The sequence below is a fragment of the Portunus trituberculatus genome, chromosome 2 (assembly GCF_017591435.1).
Source record: "Portunus trituberculatus isolate SZX2019 chromosome 2, ASM1759143v1, whole genome shotgun sequence".
In the NCBI taxonomy this organism is placed as follows: Eukaryota; Metazoa; Arthropoda; class Malacostraca; order Decapoda; family Portunidae; genus Portunus; species Portunus trituberculatus.
Genome location: NC_059256.1, coordinates 12,055,156 through 12,082,120, shown reverse-complemented (window position 1 = coordinate 12,082,120; position 26,965 = coordinate 12,055,156). Strand labels below are relative to the sequence as shown.

General features: G+C 64.8%; 1 protein-coding gene across 1 annotated transcript in view; it reads left to right on the top strand.

Moving 5' to 3' along the window:
- LOC123506952 (syntaxin-binding protein 5-like) overlaps positions 1-26,965 on the top strand; it is a 59,974-nt gene that overhangs the window by 4,308 nt on the left and 28,701 nt on the right. Inside the window, 9 exon segments of the mRNA XM_045259398.1 lie at positions 1,545-1,564; positions 2,317-2,446; positions 10,117-10,182; positions 11,372-11,463; positions 12,757-12,875; positions 13,679-13,754; positions 13,837-14,011; positions 14,638-14,743; positions 14,746-14,923. Coding sequence (XP_045115333.1) covers positions 1,545-1,564; positions 2,317-2,446; positions 10,117-10,182; positions 11,372-11,463; positions 12,757-12,875; positions 13,679-13,754; positions 13,837-14,011; positions 14,638-14,743; positions 14,746-14,923 — 962 coding nt within the window.

Sequence of the window (26,965 nt, the reverse complement as noted above, 5' to 3'; positions counted from 1 at the left end):
GCATGTTTTGAGGGCATTTTAAGACAGTTTGGCATGTTTTGAGGGTATCTTAAGACAGTTTGGCATGTTTGAGGGTATTTTAAGACAGTTTGGCATGTTTTGAGGGCATTTAAGACAGTTTGGCATGTTTTGAGGGTATTTTAAGACAGTTTGGAGTATTTTGAGGGCATTTTAAGACAGTTTGAAGTGTTTTGAGGGTATTTTAAGACAGTTTGGCATGTTTTGAGGGTATTTTAAGATAGTTTTGGGTGTTTGAGGGTATTTTAAGATATTTTGGGGTGTTTTGAGGGCATTTTAAGATAATTTGGGGTGTTTTGAGGGCATTTTAAGATAGTTTGGCATGTTTTGGGGTATGTTAAGACAGTTTGGCTTGTTCTCCCAGTGCCTCCCAGCCTCTCCCAGTGCCTCCCAGCCTCTCCCAGTGCCTCCCAGCCTCCCAGTGCCTCCCAGCCTCCCAGTGCCTCCCAGCCTCCCAGTGCCTCCCAGCCTCCCAGTGCCTCCCAGCCTCTCCCAGTGCCTCCCAGCCTCTCCCAGTGCCTCCCAGCCTCTCCCAGTGCCTCCCAGCCTCTCCCAGTGCCTCCCAGCCTCCCAGTGCCTCCCAGCCTCTCCCAGTGCCTCCCAGCCTCTCCCAGTGCCTCCCAGCCTCTCCCAGTGCCTCCCAGCCTCTCCCAGTGCCTCCCAGCCTCTCCCAGTGCCTCCCAGCCTCTCCCAGTGCCTCCCAGCCTCCCAGTGCCTCCCAGCCTCTCCCAGTGCCTCCCAGCCTCTCCCAGTGCCTCCCAGCCTCCCAGTGCCTCCCAGCCTCCCAGTGCCTCCCAGCCTCTCCCAGTGCCTCCCAGCCTCTCCCAGTGCCTCCCAGCCTCCCAGTGCCTCCCAGCCTCTCCCAGTGCCTCCCAGCCTCTCCCAGTGCCTCCCAGCCTCTCCCAGTGCCACCCAGCCTCTCCCAGTGCCTCCCAGCCTCTCCCAGTGCCTCCCAGCCTCTCTCAGCCTCTCCCAGTGCCTCCCAGTGCCTCCCAGCCTCTCCCAGTGCCACCCAGCCTCTCCCAGTGCCTCCCAGCCTCTCCCAGTGCCTCCCAGCCTCTCCCAGTGCCTCCCAGCCTCTCCCAGTGCCTCCCAGCCTCTCCCAGTGCCTCCCAGCCTCTCCCAGTGCCTCCCAGCCTCTCCCAGTGCCTCCCAGCCTCTCCCAGTGCCTCCCAGCCTCTCCCAGTGCCTCCCAGCCTCTCCCAGTGCCTCCCAGCCTCTCCCAGTGCCTCCCAGCCTCTCCCAGTGCCTCCCAGCCTCTCCCAGTGCCTCCCAGCCTCTCCCAGTGCCTCCCAGCCTCTCCCAGTGCCTCCCAGCCTGTGCCTCCCAGCCTCCCCAGTGCCTCCCAGCCTCTCCCAGTGCCTCCCAGCCTCCCAGTGCCTCCCAGCCTCCCCAGTGCCTCCCAGCCTCTCCCAGTGCCTCCCAGCCTCTCCCAGTGCCTCCCAGCCTCCCAGTGCCTCCCAGCCTCTCCCAGTGCCTCCCAGCCTCCCAGTGCCTCCCAGCCTCTCCCAGTGCCTCTCCTTCAGTGCCTCTCCAGTGCCTCCCAGTGCCTCCCAGCCTCTCCCTAGTGCCTCCCAGCCTCTCCAGTGCCTCTCCCAGTGCCTCCCAGCCTGTCTCCCAGTGCCTCCCAGCCTCTCCCAGTGCCTCCCAGCCTCTCCCAGTGCCTCCCAGCCTCTCCCAGTGCCTCCCAGCCTCTCCCAGTGCCTCCCAGCCTCCGACATGCCTCAGTGCCTCCCAGCCTCTCCCAGTGCCTCCCAGCCTCTCCCAGTGCCTCCCAGCCTCCCAGTGCCTCCCAGCCTCTCCAGTGCCTCAGCCTTCCCAGCTGCCTCCCATCGTCCCAGTGCCTCCCAGCCTCTCCCAGTGCCTCCCAGCCTCTCCCAGTGCCTCCCAGCCTCTCCCAGTGCCTCCCAGCCTCTCCCAGTGCCTCCCAGCCTCTCCCAGTGTCCCAGCCTCTCCCAGTGCCTCCCAGCCTCCCAGTGCCTCCCAGCCTCTCCCAGTGCCTCTCCAGTGCATCCCCAATATTAAGCAGCCTCCCAGTGCCTCCCAGCCTCTCCCAGTGCCTCCCAGCCTCTCCCAGTGCCTCCCAGAGAGAGAGAGTGCCTCCCAGAGAGAGAGAGAGAGAGAGAGAGAGAGAGAGAGAGAGAGAGAGAGAGAGAGAGAGAGAGCCTCTCCCATGGCCTCCCATCCTCTTGTCCCAGTGCCTCCCAGCCTCTCCCATTGTATTTCAATCTCTCAAAATAGCCTCCCAGCCTCTCCCAGTGCCTCCAGCCTCTCCCAGTGCCTCCCAGCCTCTCCCAGTGCCTCCCAGCCTCCCAGTGCCTATGAGCGCTCTCCCAGTGCCTCCCAGTCTCTGGTAATGCATCCCAGCCTACCTTTGCCTCCCAGCGTCCCAGTGCCTCCCAGCCTCTCCCAGTGCCTCCCAGCGCTCGTAAATATTACCAGCGGGACTCACAGTGTTTCCCAGCCTCTCCCAGTGCCTACCATGATGTCCCAAGTGTCGATCTAATAATAACCCAGCCTCTCCCAGTTTTTGCCTCCCAGCCTCTCCCAGTGAGCTTCTCCCAGTGCCTCCCAGCCTCCCCAGTGCCTCCCAGCCTCTCCCAGTGCCTCCCAGCCTCTCCCAGTGCCTCCCAGCCTCTCCCAGTGCCTCCCAGCCTCTCCCAGTGCCTCCCAGCCTCTCCCAGTGCCTCCCAGCCTCCCAGTGCCTCCCAGCCTCTCCAGTGCCTCCCAGCCTCTCCCAGTGCCTCCCAGCCTCTCCCAGTGCCTCCCAGCCTCTCCAGTGCCTCCCAGCCTCTCCCAGTGCCTCCCAGCCTCCCAGTGCCTCCCAGCCTCTCCCAGTGCCTCCCAGCCTCCCAGTGCCTCCCAGCCTCTCCCAGTGCCTCCCAGCCTCTCCCAGTGCCTCCCAGCCTCTCCCAGTGCCTCCCAGCCTCTCCCAGTGCCTCCCAGCCTCTCCCAGTGCCTCCCAGCCTCTCCCAGTGCCTCCCAGCCTCTCCCAGTGCCTCCCAGCCTCTCCAGTGCCTCCCAGCCTCTCCCAGTGCCTCCCAGCCTCTCCCAGTGCCTCCCAGCCTCTCCCAGTGCCTCCCAGCCTCTCCCAGTGCCTCCCAGCCTCTCCCAGTGCCTCCCAGCCTCTCCCAGTGCCTCCCAGCCTCTCCCAGTGCCTCCCAGCCTCTCCCAGTGCCTCCCAGCCTCTCCCAGTGCCTCCCAGCCTCCCAGTGCCTCCCAGCCTCTCCCAGTGCCTCCCAGCCTCTCCCAGTGCCTCCCAGCCTCTCCCAGTGCCTCCCAGCCTCCCAGTGCCTCCCAGCCTCTCCCAGTGCCTCCCAGCCTCTCCCAGTGCCTCCCAGCCTCTCCCAGTGCCTCCCAGCCTCTCCCAGTGCCTCCCAGCCTCCCAGTGCCTCCCAGCCTCTCCCAGTGCCTCCCAGCCTCCCAGTGCCTCCCAGCCTCTCCCAGTGCCTCCCAGCCTCTCCCAGTGCCTCCCAGCCTCCCAGTGCCTCCCAGCCTCTCCAGTGCCTCCCAGCCTCTCCCAGTGCCTCCCAGCCTCTCCCAGTGCCACCCAGCCTCTCTCAGTGCCTCCCAGCCTCTCCCAGTGCCTCCCAGCCTCTCCCAGTGCCTCCCAGCCTCTCCCAGTGACTCCTCCCAGTGCCTCCCAGCCTCTCCCAGTGCCTCCCAGCCTCCCAGTGCCTCCCAGCCTCTCCCAGTGCCTCCCAGCCTCTCCCAGTGCCTCCCAGCCTCTCCCAGTGCCTCCCAGCCTCTCCCAGTGCCTCCCAGCCTCTCCCAGTGCCTCCCAGCCTCTCCCAGTGCCTCCCAGCCTCTCAGTCTCTCAGTGCCTCCCAGCCTCTCCCAGTGCCTCCCAGCCTCTCCCAGTGCCTCCCAGCCTCTCCCAGTGCCTCCAGCCTCTCCCAGTGCCACAGCTCTCAGTGCCTCCCAGCCTCTCCCAGTGCCTCCCAGCCTCTCCCAGTGCCTCCCAGCCTCTCCCAGTGCCTCCCAGCCTCTCCCAGTGCCTCCCAGCCTCTCCCAGTGCCTCCCAGCCTCTCCCAGTGCATCCCAGCCTCTCCCAGTGCCTCCCAGCCTCTCCCAGTGCCTCCCAGCCTCTCCCAGTGCCTCCCAGCCTCTCCCAGTGCCTCCCAGCCTCTCCCAGTGCCTCCCAGCCTCTCCCAGTGCCTCCCAGCCTCTCCCAGTGCCTCCCAGCCTCTCCCAGTGCCTCCCAGCCTCTCCCAGTGCCTCCCAGCCTCTCCCAGTGCCAATCAGCCTCTCCCAGTGCCTCCCAGCCTCTCCCAGTGCCTCCCAGCCTCTCCCAGTGCCTCCCAGCCTCTCCCAGTGCCTCCCAGCCTCTCCCAGTGCCTCCCAGCCTCTCCCAGTGCCTCCCAGCCTCTCCCAGTGCCTCCCAGCCTCTCCCAGTGCCTCCCAGCCTCTCCCAGTGCCTCCCAGCCTCTCCCAGTGCCTCCCAGCCTCTCCCAGTGCCTCCCAGCCTCTCCCAGTGCCTCCCAGCCTCTCCCAGTGCCTCCCAGCCTCTCCCAGTGCCTCCCAGCCTCTCCCAGTGCCTCCCAGCCTCTCCCAGTGCCTCCCAGCCTCTCCCAGTGCCTCCCAGCCTCTCCCAGTGCCTCCCAGCCTCTCCCAGTGCCTCCCAGCCTCTCCCAGTGCCTCCCAGCCTCTCCCAGTGCCTCCCAGCCTCTCCCAGTGCCTCCCAGCCTCTCCCAGTGCCTCCCAGCCTCTCCCAGTGCCTCCCAGCCTCTCCCAGTGCCTCCCAGCCTCTCCCAGTGCCTCCCAGCCTCTCCCAGTGCCTCCCAGCCTCCTCCCAGTGCCTCCCAGCCTCTCCCAGTGCCTCCCAGCCTCTCCCAGTGCCTCCCAGCCTCTCCCAGTGCCTCCCAGCCTCTCCCAGTGCCTCCCAGCCTCTCCCAGTGCCTCCCAGCCTCTCCCAGTGCCTCCCAGCCTCTCCCAGTGCCTCCCAGCCTCTCCCAGTGCCTCCCAGCCTCTCCCAGTGCCTCCCAGCCTCTCCCAGTGCCTCCCAGCCTCTCCCAGTGCCTCCCAGCCTCTCCCAGTGCCTCCCAGCCTCTCCCAGTGCCTCCCAGCCTCTCCCAGTGCCTCCCAGCCTCTCCCAGTGCCTCCCAGCCTCTCCCAGTGCCTCCCAGCCTCTCCCAGTGCCTCCCAGCCTCTCCCAGTGCCTCCCAGCCTCTCCCAGTGCCTCCCAGCCTCTCCCAGTGCCTCCCAGCCTCTCCCAGTGCCTCCCAGCCTCTCCCAGTGCCTCCCAGCCTCTCCCAGTGCCTCCCAGCCTCTCCCAGTGCCTCCCAGCCTCTCCCAGTGCCTCCCAGCCTCTCCCAGTGCCTCCCAGCCTCTCCCAGTGCCTCCCAGCCTCTCCCAGTGCCTCCCAGCCTCTCCCAGTGCCTCCCAGCCTCTCCCAGTGCCTCCCAGCCTCTCCCAGTGCCTCCCAGCCTCTCCCAGTGCCTCCCAGCCTCTCCCAGTGCCTCCCAGCCTCTCCCAGTGCCTCCCAGCCTCTCCCAGTGCCTCCCAGCCTCTCCCAGTGCCTCCCAGCCTCTCCCAGTGCCTCCCAGCCTCTCCCAGTGCCTCCCAGCCTCCCCAAGTGCCTCCCAGCCTCTCTCAGCCTCTCCCAGTGCCTCCCAGCCTCTCCCAGTGCCTCCCAGCCTCTCCCAGTGCCTCCCAGCCTCTCCCAGTGTGCCTCCCAGCCTCTCCCAGTGCCTCCCAGCCTCTCCCAGTGCCTCCCAGCCTCTCCCAGTGCCTCCCAGCCTCTCCCAGTGCCTCCCAGCCTCTCCCAGTGCCTCCCAGCCTCTCCCAGTGCCTCCCAGCCTCTCCCAGTGCCTCCCAGCCTCTCCCAGTGCCTCCCAGCCTCTCCCAGTGCCTCCCAGCCTCTCCCAGTGCCTCCCAGCCTCTCCCAGTGCCTCCCAGCCTCTCCCAGTGCCTCCCAGCCTCTCCCAGTGCCTCCCAGCCTCTCCCAGTGCCTCCCAGCCTCTCCCAGTGCCTCCCAGCCTCTCCCAGTGCCACCCAGCCTCTCCCAGTGCCTCCCAGCCTCTCCCAGTGCCTCCCAGCCTCTCCCAGTGCCTCCCAGCCTCTCCCAGTGCCTCCCAGCCTCTCCCAGTGCCTCCCAGCCTCTCCCAGTGCCTCCCAGCCTCCCCAGTGCCTCCCAGCCTCTCCCAGTGCCTCCCAGCCTCTCCCAGTGCCTCCCAGCCTCTCCCAGTGCCTCCCAGCCTCTCCCAGTGCCTCCCAGCCTCTCCCAGTGCCTCCCAGCCTCTCCCAGTGCCTCCCAGCCTCTCCCAGTGCCTCCCAGCCTCTCCCAGTGCCTCCCAGCCTCTCTCAGTGCCTCCCAGCCTCTCCCAGTGCCTCCCAGCCTCTCCCAGTGCCTCCCAGCCTCTCCAGTGCCTCCCAGCCTCTCCCAGTGCCTCCCAGCCTCTCCCAGTGCCTCCCAGCCTCTCCCAGTGCCTCCCAGCCTCTCCCAGTGCCTCCCAGCCTCTCCCAGTGCCTCCCAGCCTCTCCCAGTGCCTCCCAGCCTCTCCCAGTGCCTCCCAGCCTCTCCCAGTGCCTCCCAGCCTCTCTCAGTGCATCCCAGCCTCTCCCAGTGCCTCCCAGCCTCTCCCAGTGCCTCCCAGCCTCTCCCAGTGCCTCCCAGCCTCTCCCAGTGCCTCCCAGCCTCTCCCAGCCTCCCCCAGTGCCTCCCAGCCTCTCCCAGTGCCTCCCAGCCTCTCCCAGTGCCTCCCAGCCTCTCCCAGTGCCTCCCAGCCTCTCCCAGTGCCTCCCAGCCTCTCCCAGTGCCTCCCAGCCTCTCCCAGTGCCTCCCAGCCTCTCCCAGTGCCTCCCAGCCTCTCCCAGTGCCTCCCAGCCTCTCCCAGTGCCTCCCAGCCTCTCCCAGTGCCTCCCAGCCTCTCCCAGTGCCATCCCAGCCTCTCCCAGTGCCTCCCAGCCTCTCCCAGTGCCTCCCAGCCTCTCCCAGTGCCTCCCAGCCTCTCCCAGTGCCTCCCAGCCTCTCCCAGTGCCTCCCAGCCTCTCCCAGTGCCTCCCAGCCTCTCCCAGTGCCTCCCAGCCTCTCCCAGTGCCTCCCAGCCTCTCCCAGTGCCTCCCAGCCTCTCCCAGTGCCTCCCAGCCTCTCCCAGTGCCTCCCAGCCTCTCCCAGTGCCTCCCAGCCTCTCCCAGTGCCTCCCAGCCTCCCAGTGCCTCCCAGCCTCTCCCAGTGCATCCCAGCCTCTCCCAGTGCCTCCCAACCTCTCCCAGTGCCTCCCAGCCTCTCCCAGTGCCTCCCACCCTCTCCCAGTGCCTCCCAGCTCTCCCAGTGCCTCCCAGCCTCTCCCAGTGCCTCCAGCCTCTCCCAGTGCCTCCCAGCCTCTCCCAGTGCCTCCCAGCCTCTCCCAGTGCCTGCCAGCCTCTCCCAGTGTCTCCCAGCCTCTCCCAGTGCCTCCCAGCTTCTCCCAGTGTCTCCCAGCCTCTCCCAGTGCCTCCCAGCTCTCCCAGTGCCTCCCAGCCTCTCCCAGTGCCTCCCAGCCTCTCCCAGTGCCTCCCAGCCTCTCCCAGTGCCTCCCAGCCTCTCCCAGTGCCTCCCAGCCTCTCCCAGTGCCTCCCAGCCTCTCCCAGTGCCTCCCAGCCTCTCCCAGTGCCTCCCAGCCTCTCCCAGTGCCTCCCATCCTCTCCCAGTGCATCCCATCCTCTCCCAGTGCCTCCCAGCCTCTCCCAGTGCCTCCCAACCTCTCCCAGTGCCTCCCAGCCTCTCCCAGTGCCTCCCAGCCTCTCCCAGTGCCTCCCAGCCTCTCCCAGTGCATCCCAGCCTCTCCCAGTGCCTCCCAGCCTCTCCCAGTGCCTCCCAGCCTCTCCCAGTGCCTCCCAGCCTCTCCCAGTGCCTCCCAGCCTCTCCCAGTGCCTCCCAGCCTCTCCCAGTGCCTCCCAGCCTCTCCCAGTGCCTCCCAGCCTCTCCCAGTGCCTCCCAGCCTCTCCCAGTGCCTCCCAGCCTCTCCCAGTGCCTCCCAGCCTCTCCCAGTGCCTCCCAGCCTCCCAGTGCATCCCAGCCTCTCCCAGTGCCTCCCAGCCTCTCCCAGTGCCTCCCAGCCTCTCCCAGTGCCTCCCAGCCTCTCCCAGTGCCTCCCAGCCTCTCCCAGTGCCTCCCAGCCTCTCCCAGTGCCTCCCAGCCTCTCCCAGTGCCTCCCAGCCTCTCCCAGTGCCCAGCCTCTCTCAGTGCCATCCCAGCCTCTCCCAGTGCCTCCCAGCCTCTCCCAGTGCCTCCCAGCCTCTCCCAGTGCCTCCCAGCCTCTCCCAGTGCCTCCCAGCCTCTCCCAGTGCCTCCCAGCCTCTCCCAGTGCCTCCCAGCCTCTCCCAGTGCCTCCCAGCCTCTCCCAGTGCCTCCCAGCCTCTCCCAGTGCCCAGCCTCTCCCAGTGCCTCCCAGCCTCTCCCAGTGCCTCCCAGCCTCTCCCAGTGCCTCCCAGCCTCTCCCAGTGCCTCCCAGCCTCTCCCAGTGCCTCCCAGCCTCTCCCAGTGCCTCCCAGCCTCTCCCAGTGCCTCCCAGCCTCTCCCAGTGCCTCCCAGCCTCTCCCAGTGCCTCCCAGCCTCTCCCAGTGCCTCCCAGCCTCTCCCAGTGCTGCACTCCCAGCCTCTCAGCCTCTCCCAGTGCCTCCCAGCCTCTCCCAGTGCCTCCCAGCCTCTCCCAGTGCATCCCAGCCTCTCCCAGTGCCCCAGTGCCTCAGCCAGTGCCTCCCAGCCTCTCCCAGTGCCTCCCAGCCTCTCCCAGTGCCTCCCAGCCTCTCCCAGTGCCTCCCAGCCTCTCCCAGTGCCTCCCAGCCTCTCCCAGTGCCATCCCAGCCTCTCCCAGTGCCTCCCAGCCTCTCCCAGTGCCTCCCAGCCTCTCCCAGTGCCTCCCAGCCTCTCCCAGTGCCTCCCAGCCTCTCCCAGTGCCTCCCAGCCTCTCCCAGTGCATCCCAGCCTCTCCCAGTGCCTCCCAGCCTCTCCCAGTGCCTCCCAGCCTCTCCCAGTGCCTCCCAGCCTCTCCCAGTGCCTCCCAGCCTCTCCCAGTGCATCCCAGCCTCTCCCAGTGCCTCCCAGCCTCTCCCAGTGCCTCCCAGCCTCTCCCAGTGCCTCCCAGCCTCTCCCAGTGCCTCCCAGCCTCTCCCAGTGCCATCCAGCCTCTCCCAGTGCCTCCCAGCCTCTCCCAGTGCCTCCCAGCCTCTCCCAGTGCCTCCCAGCCTCTCCCAGTGCCTCCCAGCCTCTCCCAGTGCCTCCCAGCCTCTCCCAGTGCCTCCCAGCCTCTCCCAGTGCCTCCCAGCCTCTCCCAGTGCCTCCCAGCCTCTCCCAGTGCCTCCCAGCCTCTCCCAGTGCCTCCCAGCCTCTCCCAGTGCCTCCCAGCCTCTCCCAGTGCATCCCAGCCTCTCCCAGTGCCTCCCAGCCTCTCCCAGTGCCTCCCAGCCTCTCCCAGTGCCTCCCAGCCTCTCCCAGTGCCTCCCAGCCTCTCCCAGTGCCACCCAGTGCCTCCCAGCCTCTCTCAGCCTCTCCCAGTGCCTCCCAGCCTCTCCCAGTGCCTCCCAGCCTCTCCCAGTGCCTCCCAGCCTCTCCCAGTGCCATCCAGCCTCTCCCAGTGCCTCCCAGCCTCTCCCAGTGCCTCCCAGCCTCTCCCAGTGCCTCCCAGCCTCTCCCAGTGCCTCCCAGCCTCTCCCAGTGCCTCCCAGCCTCTCCCAGTGCCTCCCAGCCTCTCTCAGTGCCTCCCAGCCTCTCCCAGTGCCTCCCAGCCTCTCCCAGTGCCTCCCAGCCTCTCCCAGTGCCTCCCAGCCTCTCCCAGTGCCTCCCAGCCTCTCCCAGTGCCTCACCCCCCCTACAAGATTCCCCATTTAAATTCCTCCATCCTAAACTTTTCCCCATTCAGATCCGTCACCTACCCACTCCCTCCCCATTAATCTCCCCATTTAATCTCCCAGGTGTTCAGAAGCCCGTACAAGGAGCATAGATGGGGAGGAGAGACCCTTTATCCATCACCTCTATTTGTGTGGATTTTATTTTGTGCTATTTTTGGAGTAATTGGGCTATTTTTGGGAGTATTTGGGTTGGTTCTGGGTTTGTTTTTACTATTCTACTATTACTACTATTACTACTACTACTACTACTACTACTACTACTATTGCAGGTCCCGCAAGACACACCCTGGCGCTGTGGTCCACCTCAGCGAGAACCCTGTCGACCCTGGCAAGGTGAGAGAGAGAGAGAGAGAAATGGAGATAAAAGTGAGAGAGATGGAGAGAAAAGTGAGAGAGAGAGGGGAGTGGGTAGGTGACGGATTGGAGAGAAAAAAAGACTAGGATGGAGAGAAAGTGATGGGGAGAAGTGAGAGAATAGTGAGAGGTGGCGGAAGTGAGAGGGAGAGATGGAGAGAAAAGTGAGAGAGAGGGAGTGGGTAGGTGACGGATTGGAGAGAAAAAAAGACTAGAATGGAGAGAAAGTGGTGGAGAGTGAGAGAATAGTGAGAGGTGGCGGAGTGAGAGAGATGGAGAGAAAGTGAGAGAGAGGAGTGGGTGAGTGTGATTGGAGAGAAAAAAGACTAGAATGGAGAAAAGTGGTGGAGAGAAGTGAGAGAATAGTGAGAGGTGGAGGAGATGAGAGGAGAGATGGAGAGAAGTGAGAGAGAGAGGAGTGGGTAGGTGACGATTGGAGAGAAAAGACTAGGATGGAGACAAAGTGGTGGAGAGAAGTGAGAGAATAGTGAGAGGTGGCAGAAGTGACAGGGAGAGATGGAGAGAAAAGTGAGAGAGAGGGGAGTGGGTAGGTGACGGATTGGAGAGAAAAAAAGACTAGGATGGAGAGAATTGGAGAGAGAAACACGTAGGGACATTTAGAGAGAGAGAAAAAGAGAGAGAGAAAGTGAGAGAGTGAGAGAGTGAGAGGGGAGTGGGTAGATGACGGATTTGAATGGGAGAAAAAGAGAGAGAGAGAGAGAGAGAGACCTCCTCCTCCTCCTCCTCCTCCTTTTCCTCCTCCTCCTCCTCCTCCTCCTCCTCCTCCTCCTCCTCCTATTACTATTGTTATTGCACCTTTATGAGAGAGAGAGAGAGAGAGAATAATGACAATTTTGATCATAATATTTTTCTCAATTTTTTTCTTTTAAAGGGAATCTCTCTCTCTCTCTCTCTCTCTCTCTCTCTCTCTCTCTTTTAAGCAATTATTATTATTATTATTATTATTATTATTATTATTATTATTATTACTACTACTACTACCACTACCACTACTACTACTACTACTACTACTACTCACATTCTCTAACCACCACCACCACCACCACCACCACCACCACCACCACCACCACCACCACCACCTCCTCTACCACCATCATCACCATCACCAATACTACTACTACTACTACTACTACTACTACTACTACAGCTGCTGATTGGCTACGAGAGTGGTCAGCTGGTTCTGTGGGACTTCAAAGGTCGCATTGCTGAATTGAGATACCAGGCCGCTGAGCCACTCAGGTGAGAGAAAGTGAGAAAGTGAGAGAGAGAGAGAGAGAGGGGAGTGGGTAGGTGACGGATTGGAGAGAAAAAAAGACTAGGATGGAGAGAAAGTGATGGAGAGAAGTGAGAGAATAGTGAGAGGTGGCAGAAGTGAGAGGGAGAGATGGAGAGAAAAGTGAGAGAGAGAGGGGAGTGGGTAGGTGACGGATTGGAGAGAAAAAGACTAGGATGGAGAGAAAGTGGAGAGAGAGTGAGAGAATAGTGAGAGGTGGCAAGTGAGAGGGAGAGATGGAGAGAAAGTGAGAGAGAGAGAGGGAGTGGGGGTGATTGGAGAGAAAAAGACTAGGATGGAGAAAGTGATGGAGAGAAGTGAGAGAATAGTGAGAGGTGGCAGAAGTGAGAGGGAGAGATGGAGAGAAAAGTGAGAGAGAGAGGGGAGTGGGTAGGTGACGGATTGGAGAGAAAAAGACTAGGATGGAGAGAAAGTGAGGGAGAGAAGTGAGAGAATAGTGAGAGGTGGCAGTGAGAGGGAGAGATGGAGAAAAAGTGAGAGAGGGTGGGTGGGTAGGTGAGATTGGAGAGAAAAAAGACTAGGATGGAGAGAAAATGATGGAGAGTGAGAGAATAGTGAGAGGTGGCAGAAGTGAGAGAGAAAGATGGAGAGAAAAGTGAGAGAGAGAGGGGAGTGGGTAGGTGACGGATTGGAGAGAAAAAAAGACTAGGATGGAGAGAATTGGAGAGAGAGTGAGAGAATAGTGAGAGGTGGCAGAGGTGAGATGAGAGATGGAGAAAAGAGAGAGAGAGGGGTGGGTGGTGACGGATTGGAGAGAAAAATGACTAGGCTGGAGAGAAAGTGAGGGAGAGTAGAGAGAGAATAGTGAGAGGTGGCAGAAGTGAGAGAGAGATATGGAGAGAAAATGAGAGAGAGATGGGAGTGGGTAGGTGGCGGATTTGAGCGAGAAAAAGACTAGGATGGAGAGAATTGAGGAGAGAAGTGAGAGAATAGTGAGAGGTGGCAGAAGTGAGAGGAGAGATGGAGAGAAAAGAGAGAGAGGGGAGTGGGTAGGTGACGGATCGGAGAGAAAAAAAGACTAGGATGCAGAGAAAATGATGGAGAGAAGTGAGAGAATAGTGAGAGGTGGCAGAAGTGAGAGAGATGGAGAGAAAAGTGAGAGAGAGAGGGGAGTGGGTAGGTGACGGATTGGAGAGAAAAAAAGACTAGGATGGAGAGAATTGGAGAGAGAAACACGTAGGGACATTTAGAGAGAGAAAATGAGAGAGAAAGAGAGTAACCTAGCTTTAATTTTGCAGGTCAGTGTCATGGCACCACGAAGGGAAGCAGTTTATTTGTTGCCACACGGACGGCTCGCTCACAACCTGGACCCTCAAACAAGCCTCTCCAAGACCCACCTCCACAGTCTTCCCGCACGGTGAGAGAGAGAGAAAGTGAGCGAGGGGAGTGGGTAGGTGACGGATTGGAGAGAAAAAATGTTTAGGATGGAGAGAAAGAGAGAGAGAATCATGTGAGGGGAGAGAGAATGATAAAGTGAGAGAGGGAAAGTGAGAGAAATTGGGAGTGGGTGGGTGACGGATTGGAGAGAAAAAATGTTTAGGATGAAGAGAAAGAGAGAGAGGATCATGTAGGGGGAATTAGAGGAAGAAAAAGTGAGAGAGAGAAAGTGAGAGAAATTGGGAGTGGGTAGGTGACGGATTGGAGAGAAAAAATGTTTAGGATGGAGAGAAAGAGAGAGAGAGTGGTGTGAGAAGAGAGAGAGAGAGAGAGTGTGTGTGTGTGTGTGTGTGTGTGTGTGCATTGAATTAATTTATTGAATTTTCTTTGTTGATATAAAACTAATAATTCTCTCTCTCTCTCTCTCTCTCTCTCTCTCTCTCTCTCTCTCTCTCTCTCTCTCTCTCTCTCCCCATCCTAAACATTTTTTCTCTCCAATCCATCACCCACCTCTCTCTCTCTCTCACCTCTCTCTCTCACTCTCTCATGTTTCCTCTCACAATTCTCTCCATCCTAAACTTTCCCAGCTCAATCCACCCACCTCTCTCTCTCTCACTTTCTCTCTCCCTCTCGCTCACATTTCCTCCCTCTCCCACTCCTCTCTCGCTTCTCCCCATCACTTCCCCTCCTCTGAACTTTCTCCCGCTCCAATCCATCACCTACCCACTCCCCTCTCTCTCTCACTTTTCTCTCCATCTCTCCCTCTCTCTCTTTTCTCTCCAGCCAAGACTAACAAGGAGGGAAAGCAGGAGCCATGTAAACCGATACAGAAAGTGGAGTGGAAGAACTGTAAGAATGGGTAAGGAATTATTATTACTATTACTATTATTACTATTACTACTACTACTATTACTATAACTATCCCTCTAAACCCCCCACAGGGACAGCTTTGTGGTGTTCAGCGGAGGGTTGGCGGTGGAGCGGACTGGGCGGACCCCTTCTATAACTGTGGTGCAAGGGAAGACCACCACAGTGTTGGAAATGGAGCATAATGTGGTAGACTTCACCACACTCTGCGAGAACCCCTACGCTAGTGGTGAGAGAGAGAGAGAGAAAGTGAGAGAGTGAGCGAGGGGAGTGGGTGGGTGACGGATTGGAGAGATAAAATGTTTAGGATGGAGGGAATTGGAGGGGAAATCATGTAGGGGGGTTTAGAGAGAGTTAAAGTGAGAGAGAGAAAGTGAGAGAGAGAGGGGATTGGGTAGGTGACGGATTGGAGAGAAAAAAGACTAGGATGGAGAGAAAGTGGTGGAGAGAAGTGAGAGAATAGTGAGAGGTGGCGGAAGTGAGAGGGAGAGATGGAGAGAAAATTGAGAGAGAGAGGAGTGGGTAGGTGACGGATTGGAGAGAAAAAGACTAGGATGGAGAGAAAGTGGTGAGAGAAGTGAGAGAATAGTGAGAAGTGGCAGAGTGAGAGAGAGATGGAGAGAAAGTGAGAGAGAGTGGGTAGGTGACGGATTGGAGAGAAAGACTAGGATGGAGAGAAAGTGGAGGAGAGAGAATAGTGAGAGGTGAGAGAGAGAGATGGAGAAAAAGAGAGAGAGGGGAGGGTGACGGATGGGAGAAAAAGACTAGGATGAGAAAAGTGGTGGAGACTAGGAGGGAGATGAAAATCCGTCACCTACCCACTCCCCTTGTAACCCTGTAACCCTGCCAAACCCTAGCTCTGATCTCCCCTGCAGAACTGATACGCGACGGTGGTCCTGCTACACAGTGACCTGGTGGTGATGGACCTGCTCTCCCCTGGCTACCCCTGCTTTGAGAACCCCTACTCCATGGACATACACGAATCCCTGTCACCTGCTGCACTTACCTTGCCAACTGCCCTGCCAACCTCACCCCTGCCCTCTGTTCGGCAGGGGCAAAGGGGGCCGGCCACAGGAAGAGGGGATTCTCGGACAAGGAGTGGCCAATATCTGGGAGGGGGGGGAGTATTTCCTCCCCCTGCCGTGAAATGATCTTGACAGGGTACTCTCCCAGTGCCTCCCAGCCTCTCCCAGTGCCTCCCAGCCTCTCCCAGTGCCTCCCAGCCTCTCCAGTGCCTCCCAGCCTCTCAGTGCCTCCCAGCCTCCCAGTGCCTCCCAGCCTCTCCAGTGCCTCCCAGCCTCTCCCAGTGCCTCCCAGCCTCTCCCAGTGCCTCCCAGCCTCTCCCAGTGCCTCCCAGCCTCTCCCAGTGCCTCCCAGCCTCTCCCAGTGCCTCCCAGCCTCTCCCAGTGCCTCCCAGCCTCTCCCAGTGCCTCCCAGCCTCTCCCAGTGCCTCCCAGCCTCTCCCAGTGCCTCCCAGCCTCTCCCAGTGCCTCCCAGCCTCTCCCAGTGCCTCCCAGCCTCTCCCAGTGCCTCCCAGCCTCTCCCAGTGCCTCCCAGCCTCTCCCAGTGCCTCCCAGCCTCTCCCAGTGCCTCCCAGCCTCTCCCAGTGCCTCCCAGCCTCTCCCAGTGCCTCCCAGCCTCTCCCAGTGCCTCCCAGCCTCTCCCAGTGCCTCCCAGCCTCTCCCAGTGCCTCCCAGCCTCTCCCAGTGCCTCCCAGCCTCTCCCAGTGCCTCCCAGCCTCTCCCAGTGCCTCCCAGCCTCTCCCAGTGCCTCCCAGCCTCTCCCAGTGCCTCCCAGCCTCTCCCAGTGCCTCCCAGCCTCTCCAGTGCCTCCCAGCCTCTCCCAGTGCCTCCCAGCCTCTCCCAGTGCCTCCCAGCCTCTCCAGTGCCTCCCAGCCTCTCCCAGTGCCTCCCAGCCTCTCCAGTGCCTCCCAGCCTCTCCCAGTGCCTCCCAGCCTCTCCAGTGCCTCCCAGCCTCTCCAGTGCCTCCCAGCCTCTCCCAGTGCCTCCCAGCCTCTCCCAGTGCCTCCCAGCCTCTCCCAGTGCCTCCCAGCCTCTCCCAGCCTCCCAGCCTCTCCAGTGCCTCCCAGCCTCCCAGTGCCTCCCAGCCTCTCCCAGTGCCTCCCAGCCTCCCAGTGCCTCCCAGCCTCTCCCAGTGCCTCCCAGCCTCTCCCAGTGCCTCCCAGCCTCTCCCAGTGCCTCCCAGCCTCTCCCAGTGCCTCCCAGCCTCTCCCAGTGCCTCCCAGCCTCTCCCAGTGCCTCCCAGCCTCTCCCAGTGCCTCCCAGCCTCTCCAGTGCCTCCCAGCCTCTCCCAGTGCCTCCCAGCCTCTCCCAGTGCCTCCCAGCCTCTCCCAGTGCCTCCCAGCCTCTCCCAGTGCCTCCCAGCCTCTCCCAGTGCCTCCCAGCCTCTCCCAGTGCCTCCCAGCCTCTCCCAGTGCCTCCCAGCCTCTCCCAGTGCCTCCCAGCCTCTCCCAGTGCCTCCCAGCCTCTCCCAGTGCCTCCCAGCCTCTCCCAGTGCCTCCCAGCCTCTCCCAGTGCCTCCCAGCCTCTCCAGTGCCTCCCAGCCTCTCCCAGTGCCTCCCAGCCTCCTCCCAGCCTCTCCAGTGCCTCCCAGCCTCTCCAGTGCCTCCCAGCCTCTCCCAGTGCCTCCCAGCCTCTCCCAGTGCCTCCCAGCCTCTCCCAGTGCCTCCCAGCCTCTCCAGTGCCTCCCAGCCTCTCCCAGTGCCTCCCAGCCTCTCCCAGTGCCTCCCAGCCTCCCAGTGCCCCCAGCCTCTCCCAGTGCCTCCCAGCCTCTCCCAGTGCCTCCCAGCCTCTCCCAGTGCCTCCCAGCCTCTCCCAGTGCCTCCCAGTTGCCAGCCTCTCCCAGTGCCTTCCAGCCTCTCCTAGTGCCTCCCAACCTCTGTCAGCCTCTCCCAGTGCCTCCCAGCCTCTCCCAGTGCCTCCCAGCCTCTCCCAGTGCCTCCCAGCCTCTCCCAGTGCCTCCCAGCCTCTCCCAGTGCCTCCCAGTGCCTCCCAGCCTCTCCCAGTGCCTCCCAGCCTCTCCCAGTGCCTCCCAGCCTCTCCCAGTGCCTCCCAGCCTCTCCCAGTGCCTCCCAGCCTCTCCCAGTGCCTCCCAGCCTCTCCCAGTGCCTCCCAGCCTCTCCCAGTGCCTCTCAGCCTTCCCCAGTGCCTCCCAGCCTCTCCCAGTGCCTCCCAGCCTCTCCCAGTGCCTCCCAGCCTCTCCCAGTGCCTCTCAGCCTCTCCCAGTGCCTCCCAGCCTCTCCAGTGCCTCCCAGCCTCTCCCAGTGCCTCCCAGCCTCTCCCAGTGCCTCCCAGCCTCTCCCAGTGCCTCCCAGCCTCTCCCAGTGCCTCCCAGCCTCTCCCAGTGCCTCCCAGCCTCTCCCAGTGCCTCCCAGCCTCTCCCAGTGCCTCCCAGCCTCTCCAGTGCCTCCCAGCCTCTCCCAGTGCCTCCCAGCCTCTCCCAGTGCCTCCCAGCCTCTCCCAGTGCCTCCCAGCCTCTCCCAGTGCCTCCCAGCCTCTCCCAGTGCCTCCCAGCCTCTCCAGTGCCTCCCAGCCTCTCCCAGTGCCTCCCAGCCTCTCCCAGTGCCTCCCAGCCTCTCCAGTGCCTCCCAGCCTCTCCCAGTGCCTCCCAGCCTCTCCCAGTGCCTCCCAGCCTCTCCCAGTGCCTCCCAGCCTCTCCCAGTGCCTCCCAGCCTCTCCCAGTGCCTCCCAGCCTCTCCCAGTGCCTCCCAGCCTCTCCCAGTGCCTCCCAGCCTCTCCCAGTGCCTCCCAGCCTCTCCCAGTGCCTCCCAGCCTCTCCCAGTGCCTCCCAGCCTCTCCCAGTGCCTCCCAGCCTCTCCCAGTGCCTCCCAGCCTCTCCCAGTGCCTCCCAGCCTCTCCCAGTGCCTCCCAGCCTCTCCCAGTGCCTCCCAGCCTCTCCCAGTGCCTCCCAGCCTCTCCCAGTGCCTCCCAGCCTCTCCCAGTGCCTCCCAGCCTCTCCCAGTGCCTCCCAGCCTCCCAGTGCCTCCCAGCCTCTCCCAGTGCCTCCCAGCCTCTCCCAGTGCCTCCCAGCCTCTCCCAGTGCCTCCCAGCCTCTCCCAGTGCCTCCCAGCCTCTCCCAGTGCCTCCCAGCCTCTCCCAGTGCCTCCCAGCCTCTCCCAGTGCCTCCCAGCCTCTCCCAGTGCCTCCCAGCCTCTCCCAGTGCCTCCCAGCCTCTCCCAGTGCCTCCCAGCCTCTCCCAGTGCCTCCCAGCCTCTCCCAGTGCCTCCCAGCCTCTCCCAGTGCCTCCCAGCCTCTCCCAGTGCCTCCCAGCCTCTCCCAGTGCCTCCCAGCCTCTCCCAGTGCCTCCCAGCCTCTCCCAGTGCCTCCCAGCCTCTCCCAGTGCCTCCCAGCCTCTCCCAGTGCCTCCCAGCCTCTCCCAGTGCCTCCCAGCCTCTCCCAGTGCCTCCCAGCCTCTCCCAGTGCCTCCCAGCCTCTCCCAGTGCCTCCCAGCCTCTCCCAGTGCCTCCCAGCCTCTCCCAGTGCCTCCCAGCCTCTCCCAGTGCCTCCCAGCCTCTCCCAGTGCCTCCCAGCCTCTCCCAGTGCCTCCCAGCCTCTCCCAGTGCCTCCCAGCCTCTCCCAGTGCCTCCCAGCCTCTCCCAGTGCCTCCCAGCCTCTCCCAGTGCCTCCCAGCCTCTCCCAGTGCCTCCCAGCCTCTCCCAGTGCCTCCCAGCCTCTCCCAGTGCCTCCCAGCCTCTCCCAGTGCCTCCCAGCCTCTCCCAGTGCCTCCCAGCCTCTCCCAGTGCCTCCCAGCCTCTCCCAGTGCCTCCCAGCCTCTCCCAGTGCCTCCCAGCCTCTCCCAGTGCCTCCCAGCCTCCCAGTGCCTCCCAGCCTCTCCCAGTGCCTCCCAGCCTCTCCCAGTGCCTCCCAGCCTCTCCCAGTGCCTCCCAGCCTCTCCCAGTGCCTCCCAGCCTCCCCAGTGCCTCCCAGCCTCCCAGTGCCTCCCAGCCTCTCCCAGTGCCTCCCAGCCTCTCCCAGTGCCTCCCAGCCTCCCAGCCTCTCCCAGTGCCTCCCAGCCTCTCCCAGTGCCTCCCAGCCTCTCCCAGTGCCTCCCAGCCTCTCCCAGTGCCTCCCAGCCTTTCCCAGTGCCTCCCAGCCTCTCCCTCTCCCAGTGCCTCCCAGCCTCTCCCAGTGCCTCCCAGCCTCTCCCAGTGCCTCCCAGCCTCTCCTAGCCTCTCCCAGTGCCTCCCAGCCTCTCCCAGTGCCTCCCAGCCTCTCCCAGTGCCTCCCAGCCTCTCCCAGTGCCTCCCAGCCTCTCCCAGTGCAGTGCCTCCCAGCCTCTCCCAGTGCCTCCCAGCCTCTCCCAGTGCCTCCCAGCCTCTCCCAGTGCCTCCCAGCCTCTCCCAGTGCCTCCCAGCCTCTCCCAGTGCCTCCCAGCCTCTCCCACTGCCTCCCAGCCTCTCCCAGTGCCTCCCAGCCTCTCCAGTGCCTCCCAGCCTCTCCCAGTGCCTCCCAGCCTCTCCCAGTGCCTCCCAGCCTCTCCCAGTGCCTCCCAGCCTCTCCCAGTGCCTCCCAGCCTCTCCCAGTGCCTCCCAGCCTCTCCCAGTGCCTCCCAGCCTCTCCCAGTGCCTCCCAGCCTCTCCCAGTGCCTCCCAGCCTCTCCCAGTGCCTCCCAGCCTCTCCCAGTGCCTCCCAGCCTCTCCCAGTGCCTCCCAGCCTCTCCCAGTGCCTCCCAGCCTCTCCCAGTGCCTCCCAGCCTCTCCCAGTGCCTCCCAGCCTCTCCCAGTGCCTCCCAGCCTCTCCCAGTGCCTCCCAGCCTCTCCCAGTGCCTCCCAGCCTCTCCCAGTGCCTCCCAGCCTCTCCCAGTGCCTCCCAGCCTCTCCCAGTGCCTCCCAGCCTCTCCCAGTGCCTCCCAGCCTCTCCCAGTGCCTCCCCAGTGCCTCCCAGCCTCTCCCAGTGCCTCCCAGCCTCTCCCAGTGCCTCCCAGCCTCTCCCAGTGCCTCCCAGCCTCTCCCAGTGCCTCCCAGCCTCTCCCAGTGCCTCCCAGCCTCTCCCAGTGCCTCCCAGCCTCTCCCAGTGCCTCCCAGCCTCTCCCAGTGCCTCCCAGCCTCTCCAGTGCCTCCCAGCCTCCCAGTGCCTCCCAGCCTCTCCCAGTGCCTCCCAGCCTCTCCCAGTGCCTCCCAGCCTCTCCCAGTGCCTCCCAGCCTCTCCCAGTGCCTCCCAGCCTCTCCCAGTGCCTCCCAGCCTCTCCCAGTGCCTCCCAGCCTCTCCCAGTGCCTCCCAGCCTCTCCCAGTGCCTCCCAGCCTCTCCCAGTGCCTCCCAGCCTCTGCCTCCCAGCCTCTCCCAGTGCCTCCCAGCCTCTCCCAGTGCCTCCCAGCCTCTCCCAGTGCCTCCCAGCCTCTCCCAGTGCCTCCCAGCCTCTCCCAGTGCCTCCCAGCCTCTCCAGTGCCTCCCAGCCTCTCCCAGTGCCTCCCAGCCTCTCCCAGTGCCTCCCAGCCTCTCCCAGTGCCTCCCAGCCTCTCCCAGTGCCTCCCAGCCTCTCCCAGTGCCTCCCAGCCTCTCCCAGTGCCTCCCAGCCTCTCCCAGTGCCTCCCAGCCTCTCCCAGTGCCTCCCAGCCTCTCCCAGTGCCTCCCAGCCTCTCCCAGTGCCCAGCCTCTCCCAGTGCCTCCCAGCCTCTCCCAGTGCCTCCCAGCCTCTCCCAGTGCCTCCCAGCCTCTCCCAGTGCCTCCCAGCCTCTCCCAGTGCCTCCCAGCCTCTCCCAGAGTCTCCCAGTGCCTCCCAGCCTCTCCCAGTGTCTCCCAGCCTCTCCCAGTGCCTCCCAGCCTCTCCCAGTGCCTCCCAGCCTCTCCCAGTGCCTCCCAGCCTCTCCCAGTGCCTCCCAGCCTCTCCCAGTGCCTCCCAGCCTCTCCCAGTGCCTCCCAGCCTCTCCCAGTGCCTCCCAGCCTCTCCCAGTGCCTCCCAGCCTCTCCCAGTGCCTCCCAGCCTCTCCCAGTGCCTCCCAGCCTCTCCCAGTGCCTCCCAGCCTCTCCCAGTGCCTCCCAGCCTTTCCCAGTGCCTCCCAGCCTCTCCCAGTGCCTTCCAGCCTCTCCCAGTACCTCCCAGCCTCTCCCAGTGCCTCCTAGCCTCTCCCAGTGCCTCCCAGCCTCTCCCAGTGCCTCCCAGCCTCTCCCAGTGCCTCCCAGCCTCTCCCAGTGCCTCCCAGCCTCTCCCAGTGCCTCCCAGCCTCTCCCAGTGCCTCCCAGCCTCTCCCAGTGCCTCCCAGCCTCTCCCAGTGCCTCCCAGCCTCTCCAGTGCCTCCCAGCCTCTCCCAGTGCCTCCCAGCCTCTCCCAGTGCCTCCCAGCCTCTCCCAGTGCCTCCCAGCCTCTCCCAGTGCCTCCCAGCCTCTCCCAGTGCCTCTCAGCCTTCTCTAAGTGCCTCCCAGCCTCTCCCAGTGCCTCCCAGCCTCTCCCAGTGCCTCCCAGCCTCTCCAAGTGCCTCCCAGCCTCTCCCAGTGCCTCCCAGCCTCTCCCAGTGCCTCCCAGCCTCTCCCAGTGCCTCCCAGCCTCTCCCAGTGCCTCCCAGCCTCTCCCAGTGCCTCCCAGCCTCTCCCAGTGCCTCCCAGCCTCTCCCAGTGCCTCCCAGCCTCTCCCAGTGCCTCCCAGCCTCTCCCAGTGCCTCCCAGCCTCTCCCAGTGCCTCCCAGCCTCTCCCAGTGCCTCCCAGCCTCTCAGTGCCTCCCAGCCTCTCCCAGTGCCTCCCAGCCTCTCCCAGTGCCTCCCAGCCTCTCCCAGTGCCTCCCAGCCTCTCCAGTGCCTCCCAGCCTCTCCCAGTGCCTCCCAGCCTCTCCCAGTGCCTCCCAGCCTCTCCCAGTGCCTCCCAGCCTCTCCCAGTGCCTCCCAGCCTCTCCCAGTGCCTCCCAGCCTCTCCCAGTGCCTCCCAGCCTCTCCCAGTGCCTCCCAGCCTCTCCCAGTGCCTCCCAGCCTCTCCCAGTGCCTCCCAGCCTCTCCCAGTGCCTCCCAGCCTCTCCCAGTGCCTCCCAGCCTCTCCCAGTGCCTCCCAGCCTCTCCCAGTGCCTCCCAGCCTCTCTCCAGTGCCTCCCAGCCTCTCCCAGTGCCTCCCAGCCTCTCCCAGTGCCTCCCAGCCTCTCCCAGTGCCTCCCAGCCTCTCCCAGTGCCTCTCCCCCCAGCCTCTCCCAGTGCCTCCCGGCCTCTCCCAGTGCCTCCCAGCCTCTCCCAGTGCCTCCCAGCCTCTCCCAGTGCCTCCCAGCCTCTCCCAGTGCCTCCCAGCCTCTCCCAGTGCCTCCCAGCCTCTCCCAGTGCCTCCCAGCCTCTCCCAGTGCCTCCCAGCCTCTCCCAGTGCCTCCCAGCCTCTCCCAGTGCCTCCCAGCCTCTCCAGTGCCTCCCAGCCTCTCCCAGTGCCTCCCAGCCTCTCCCAGTGCCTCCCAGCCTCTCCCAGTGCCTCCCAGCCTCTCCCAGTGCCTCCCAGCCTCTCCCAGTGCCTCCCAGCCTCTCCCAGTGCCTCCCAGTGCCTCCCAGCCTCTCCCAGTGCCTCCCAGCCTCTCCCAGTGCCTCCCAGCCTCTCCCAGTGCCTCCCAGCCTCTCCCAGTTCTCTCCCAGCCTCTCCCAGTGCCTCCCAGCCTCTCCCAGTGCCTCCCAGCCTCTCCCAGTGCCTCCCAGCCTCTCCCAGTGCCTCCCAGCCTGCTCCCAGTGCCCAGTCCCAGCCTCTCCCAGTGCCTCCCAGCCTCTCCCAGTGCCTCCCAGCCTCTCCCAGTGCCTCCCAGCCTCTCCCAGTGCCTCCCAGCCTCTCCCAGTGCCTCCCAGCCTCTCCCAGTGCCTCCCAGCCTCTCCCAGTGCCTCCCAGCCTCTCCCAGTGCCTCCCAGCCTCTCCCAGTGCCTCCCAGCCTCTCCCAGTGCCTCCCAGCCTCTCCAGTGCCTCCCAGCCTCTCCCAGTGCCTCCCAGCCTCTCCCAGTGCCTCCCAGCCTCTCCCAGTGCCTCCCAGCCTCTCCCAGTGCCTCCCAGCCTCTCCCAGTGCCTCCCAGCCTCTCCCAGTGCCTCCCAGCCTCTCCAGTGCCTCCCAGCCTCTCCCAGTGCCTCCCAGCCTCTCCCAGTGCCTCCCAGCCTCTCCCAGTGCCTCCCAGCCTCTCCCAGTGCCTCCCAGCCTCTCCCAGTGCCTCCCAGCCTCTCCCAGTGCCTCCCAGCCTCTCCCAGTGCCTCCCAGCCTCTCCCAGTGCCTCCCAGCCTCTCCCAGTGCCTCCCAGCCTCTCCAGTGCCTCCCAGCCTCTCCCAGTGCCTCCCAGCCTCTCCCAGTGCCTCCCAGCCTCTCCCAGTGCCTCCCAGCCTCTCCCAGTGCCTCCCAGCCTCTCCCAGTGCCTCCCAGCCTCTCCCAGTGCCTCCCAGCCTCTCCCAGTGCCTCCCAGCCTCTCCCAGTGCCTCCCAGCCTCTCCCAGTGCCTCCCAGCCTCTCCCAGTGCCTCCCAGCCTCTCCCAGTGCCTCCCAGCCTCTCCCAGTGCCTCCCAGCCTCTCCCAGTGCCTCCCAGCCTCTCCCAGTGCCTCCCAGCCTCTCCCAGTGCCTCCCAGCCTCTCCCAGTGCCTCCCAGCCTCTCCCAGTGCCTCCCAGCCTCTCCCAGTGCCTCCCAGCCTCTCCCAGTGCCTCCCAGCCTCTCCCAGTGCCTCCCAGCCTCTCCCAGTGCCTCCCAGCCTCTCCCAGTGCCTCCCAGCCTCTCCCAGTGCCTCCCAGCCTCTCCCAGTGCCTCCCAGCCTCTCCCAGTGCCTCCCAGCCTCTCCCAGTGCCTCCCAGCCTCTCCAGTGCCTCCCAGCCTCTCCCAGTGCCTCCCAGCCTCTCCCAGTGCCTCCCAGCCTCTCCCAGTGCCTCCCAGCCTCTCCCAGTGCCTCCCAGCCTCTCCCAGTGCCTCCCAGCCTCTCCCAGTGCCTCCCAGCCTCTCCCAGTGCCTCCCAGCCTCTCCCAGTGCCTCCCAGCCTCTCCCAGTGCCTCCCAGCCTCTCCCAGTGCCTCCCAGCCTCTCCCAGTGCCTCCCAGCCTCTCCCAGTGCCTCCCAGCCTCTCCCAGTGCCTCCCAGCCTCTCCCAGTGCCTCCCAGCCTCTCCCAGTGCCTCCCAGCCTCTCCCAGTGCCTCCCAGCCTCTCCCAGTGCCTCCCAGCCTCTCCCAGTGCCTCCCAGCCTCTCCCAGTGCCTCCCAGCCTCTCCCAGTGCCTCCCAGCCTCTCCCAGTGCCTCCCAGCCTCTCCCAGTGCCTCCCAGCCTCTCCCAGTGCCTCCCAGCCTCTCCCAGTGCCTCCCAGCCTCTCCCAGTGCCTCCCAGCCTCTCCCTCTCCCAGTGCCTCCCAGCCTCTCCCAGTGCCTCCCAGCCTCTCCCAGTGCCTCCCAGCCTCTCCCAGTGCCTCCCAGCCTCTCCCAGTGCCTCCCAGCCTCTCCCAGTGCCTCCCAGCCTCTCCCAGTGCCTCCCAGCCTCTCCCAGTGCCTCCCAGCCTCTCCCAGTGCCTCCCAGCCTCTCCCAGTGCCTCCCAGCCTCTCCCAGTGCCTCCCAGCCTCTCCCAGTGCCTCCCAGCCTCTCCCAGTGCCTCCCAGCCTCTCCAGTGCCTCCCAGCCTCTCCCAGTGCCTCCCAGCCTCTCCCAGTGCCTCCCAGCCTCTCCCAGTGCCTCCCAGCCTCTCCCAGTGCCTCCCAGCCTCTCCCAGTGCCTCCCAGCCTCTCCCAGTGCCTCCCAGCCTCTCCCAGTGCCTCCCAGCCTCTCCCAGTGCCTCCCAGCCTCTCCCAGTGCCTCCCAGCCTCTCCCAGTGCCTCCCAGCCTCTCCCAGTGCCTCCCAGCCTCTCCCAGTGCCTCCCAGCCTCTCCCAGTGCCTCCCAGCCTCTCCCAGTGCCTCCCAGCCTCTCCCAGTGCCTCCCAGCCTCTCCCAGTGCCTCCCAGCCTCTCCCAGTGCCTCCCAGCCTCTCCCAGTGCCTCCCAGCCTCTCCCAGTGCCTCCCAGCCTCTCCCAGTGCCTCCCAGCCTCTCCCAGTGCCTCCCAGCCTCTCCCAGTGCCTCCCAGCCTCTCCCAGTGCCTCCCAGCCTCTCCCAGTGCCTCCCAGCCTCTCCCAGTGCCTCCCAGCCTCTCCCAGTGCCTCCCAGCCTCTCCCAGTGCCTCCCAGCCTCTCCCAGTGCCTCCCAGCCTCTCCCAGTGCCTCCCAGCCTCTCCCAGTGCCTCCCAGCCTCTCCCAGTGCCTCCCAGCCTCTCCCAGTGCCTCCCAGCCTCTCCCAGTGCCTCCCAGCCTCTCCCAGTGCCTCCCAGCCTCTCCCAGTGCCTCCCAGCCTCTCCCAGTGCCTCCCAGCCTCTCCCAGTGCCTCCCAGCCTCTCCCAGTGCCTCCCAGCCTCTCCCAGTGCCTCCCAGCCTCTCCCAGTGCCTCCCAGCCTCTCCAGTGCCTCCCAGCCTCTCCCAGTGCCTCCCAGCCTCTCCCAGTGCCTCCCAGCCTCTCCCAGTGCCTCCCAGCCTCTCCCAGTGCCTCCCAGCCTCTCCCAGTGCCTCCCAGCCTCTCCCAGTGCCTCCCAGCCTCTCCCAGTGCCTCCCAGCCTCTCCCAGTGCCTCCCAGCCTCTCCCAGTGCCTCCCAGCCTCTCCCAGTGCCTCCCAGCCTCTCCCAGTGCCTCCCAGCCTCTCCAGTGCCTCCCAGCCTCTCCCAGTGCCTCCCAGCCTCTCCCAGTGCCTCCCAGCCTCTCCCAGTGCCTCCCAGCCTCTCCCAGTGCCTCCCAGCCTCTCCCAGTGCCTCCCAGCCTCTCCCAGTGCCTCCCAGCCTCTCCCAGTGCCTCCCAGCCTCTCCCAGTGCCTCCCAGCCTCTCCCAGTGCCTCCCAGCCTCTCCCAGTGCCTCCCAGCCTCTCCCAGTGCCTCCCAGCCTCTCCCAGTGCCTCCCAGCCTCTCCCAGTGCCTCCCAGCCTCTCCCAGTGCCTCCCAGCCTCTCCCAGTGCCTCCCAGCCTCTCCCAGTGCCTCCCAGCCTCTCCCAGTGCCTCCCAGCCTCTCCCAGTGCCTCCCAGCCTCTCCCAGTGCCTCCCAGCCTCTCCAGTGCCTCCTCCCAGCCTCTCCCAGTGCCTCCCAGCCTCTCCCAGTGCCTCCCAGCCTCTCCCAGTGCCTCCCAGCCTCTCCCAGTGCCTCCCAGCCTCTCCCAGTGCCTCCCAGCCTCTCCCAGTGCCTCCCAGCCTCTCCCAGTGCCTCCCAGCCTCTCCCAGTGCCTCCCAGCCTCTCCCAGTGCCTCCCAGCCTCTCCCAGTGCCTCCCAGCCTCTCCCAGTGCCTCCCAGCCTCTCCCAGTGCCTCCCAGCCTCTCCCAGTGCCTCCCAGCCTCTCCCAGTGCCTCCCAGCCTCTCCCAGTGCCTCCCAGCCTCTCCCAGTGCCTCCCAGCCTCTCCCAGTGCCTCCCAGCCTCTCCCAGTGCCTCCCAGCCTCTCCCAGTGCCTCCCAGCCTCTCCCAGTGCCTCCCAGCCTCTCCCAGTGCCTCCCAGCCTCTCCCAGTGCCTCCCAGCCTCTCCCAGTGCCTCCCAGCCTCTCCCAGTGCCTCCCAGCCTCTCCCAGTGCCTCCCAGCCTCTCCCAGTGCCTCCCAGCCTCTCCCAGTGCCTCCCAGCCTCTCCCAGTGCCTCCCAGCCTCTCCCAGTGCCTCCCAGCCTCTCCCAGTGCCTCCCAGCCTCTCCCAGTGCCTCCCAGCCTCTCCCAGTGCCTCCCAGCCTCTCCCAGTGCCTCCCAGCCTCTCCCAGTGCCTCCCAGCCTCTCCCAGTGCCTCCCAGCCTCTCCCAGTGCCTCCCAGCCTCTCCCAGTGCCTCCCAGCCTCTCCCAGTGCCTCCCAGCCTCTCCCAGTGCCTCCCAGCCTCTCCCAGTGCCTCCCAGCCTCTCCCAGTGCCTCCCAGCCTCTCCCAGTGCCTCCCAGCCTCTCCCAGTGCCTCCCAGCCTCTCCCAGTGCCTCCCAGCCTCTCCCAGTGCCTCCCAGCCTCTCCCAGTGCCTCCCAGCCTCTCCCAGTGCCTCCCAGCCTCTCCCAGTGCCTCCCAGCCTCTCCCAGTGCCTCCCAGCCTCTCCCAGTGCCTCCCAGCCTCTCCCAGTGCCTCCCAGCCTCTCCCAGTGCCTCCCAGCCTCTCCCAGTGCCTCCCAGCCTCTCCCAGTGCCTCCCAGCCTCTCCCAGTGCCTCCCAGCCTCTCCCAGTGCCTCCCAGCCTCTCCCAGTGCCTCCCAGCCTCTCCCAGTGCCTCCCAGCCTCTCCAGTGCCTCCCAGCCTCTCCCAGTGCCTCCCAGCCTCTC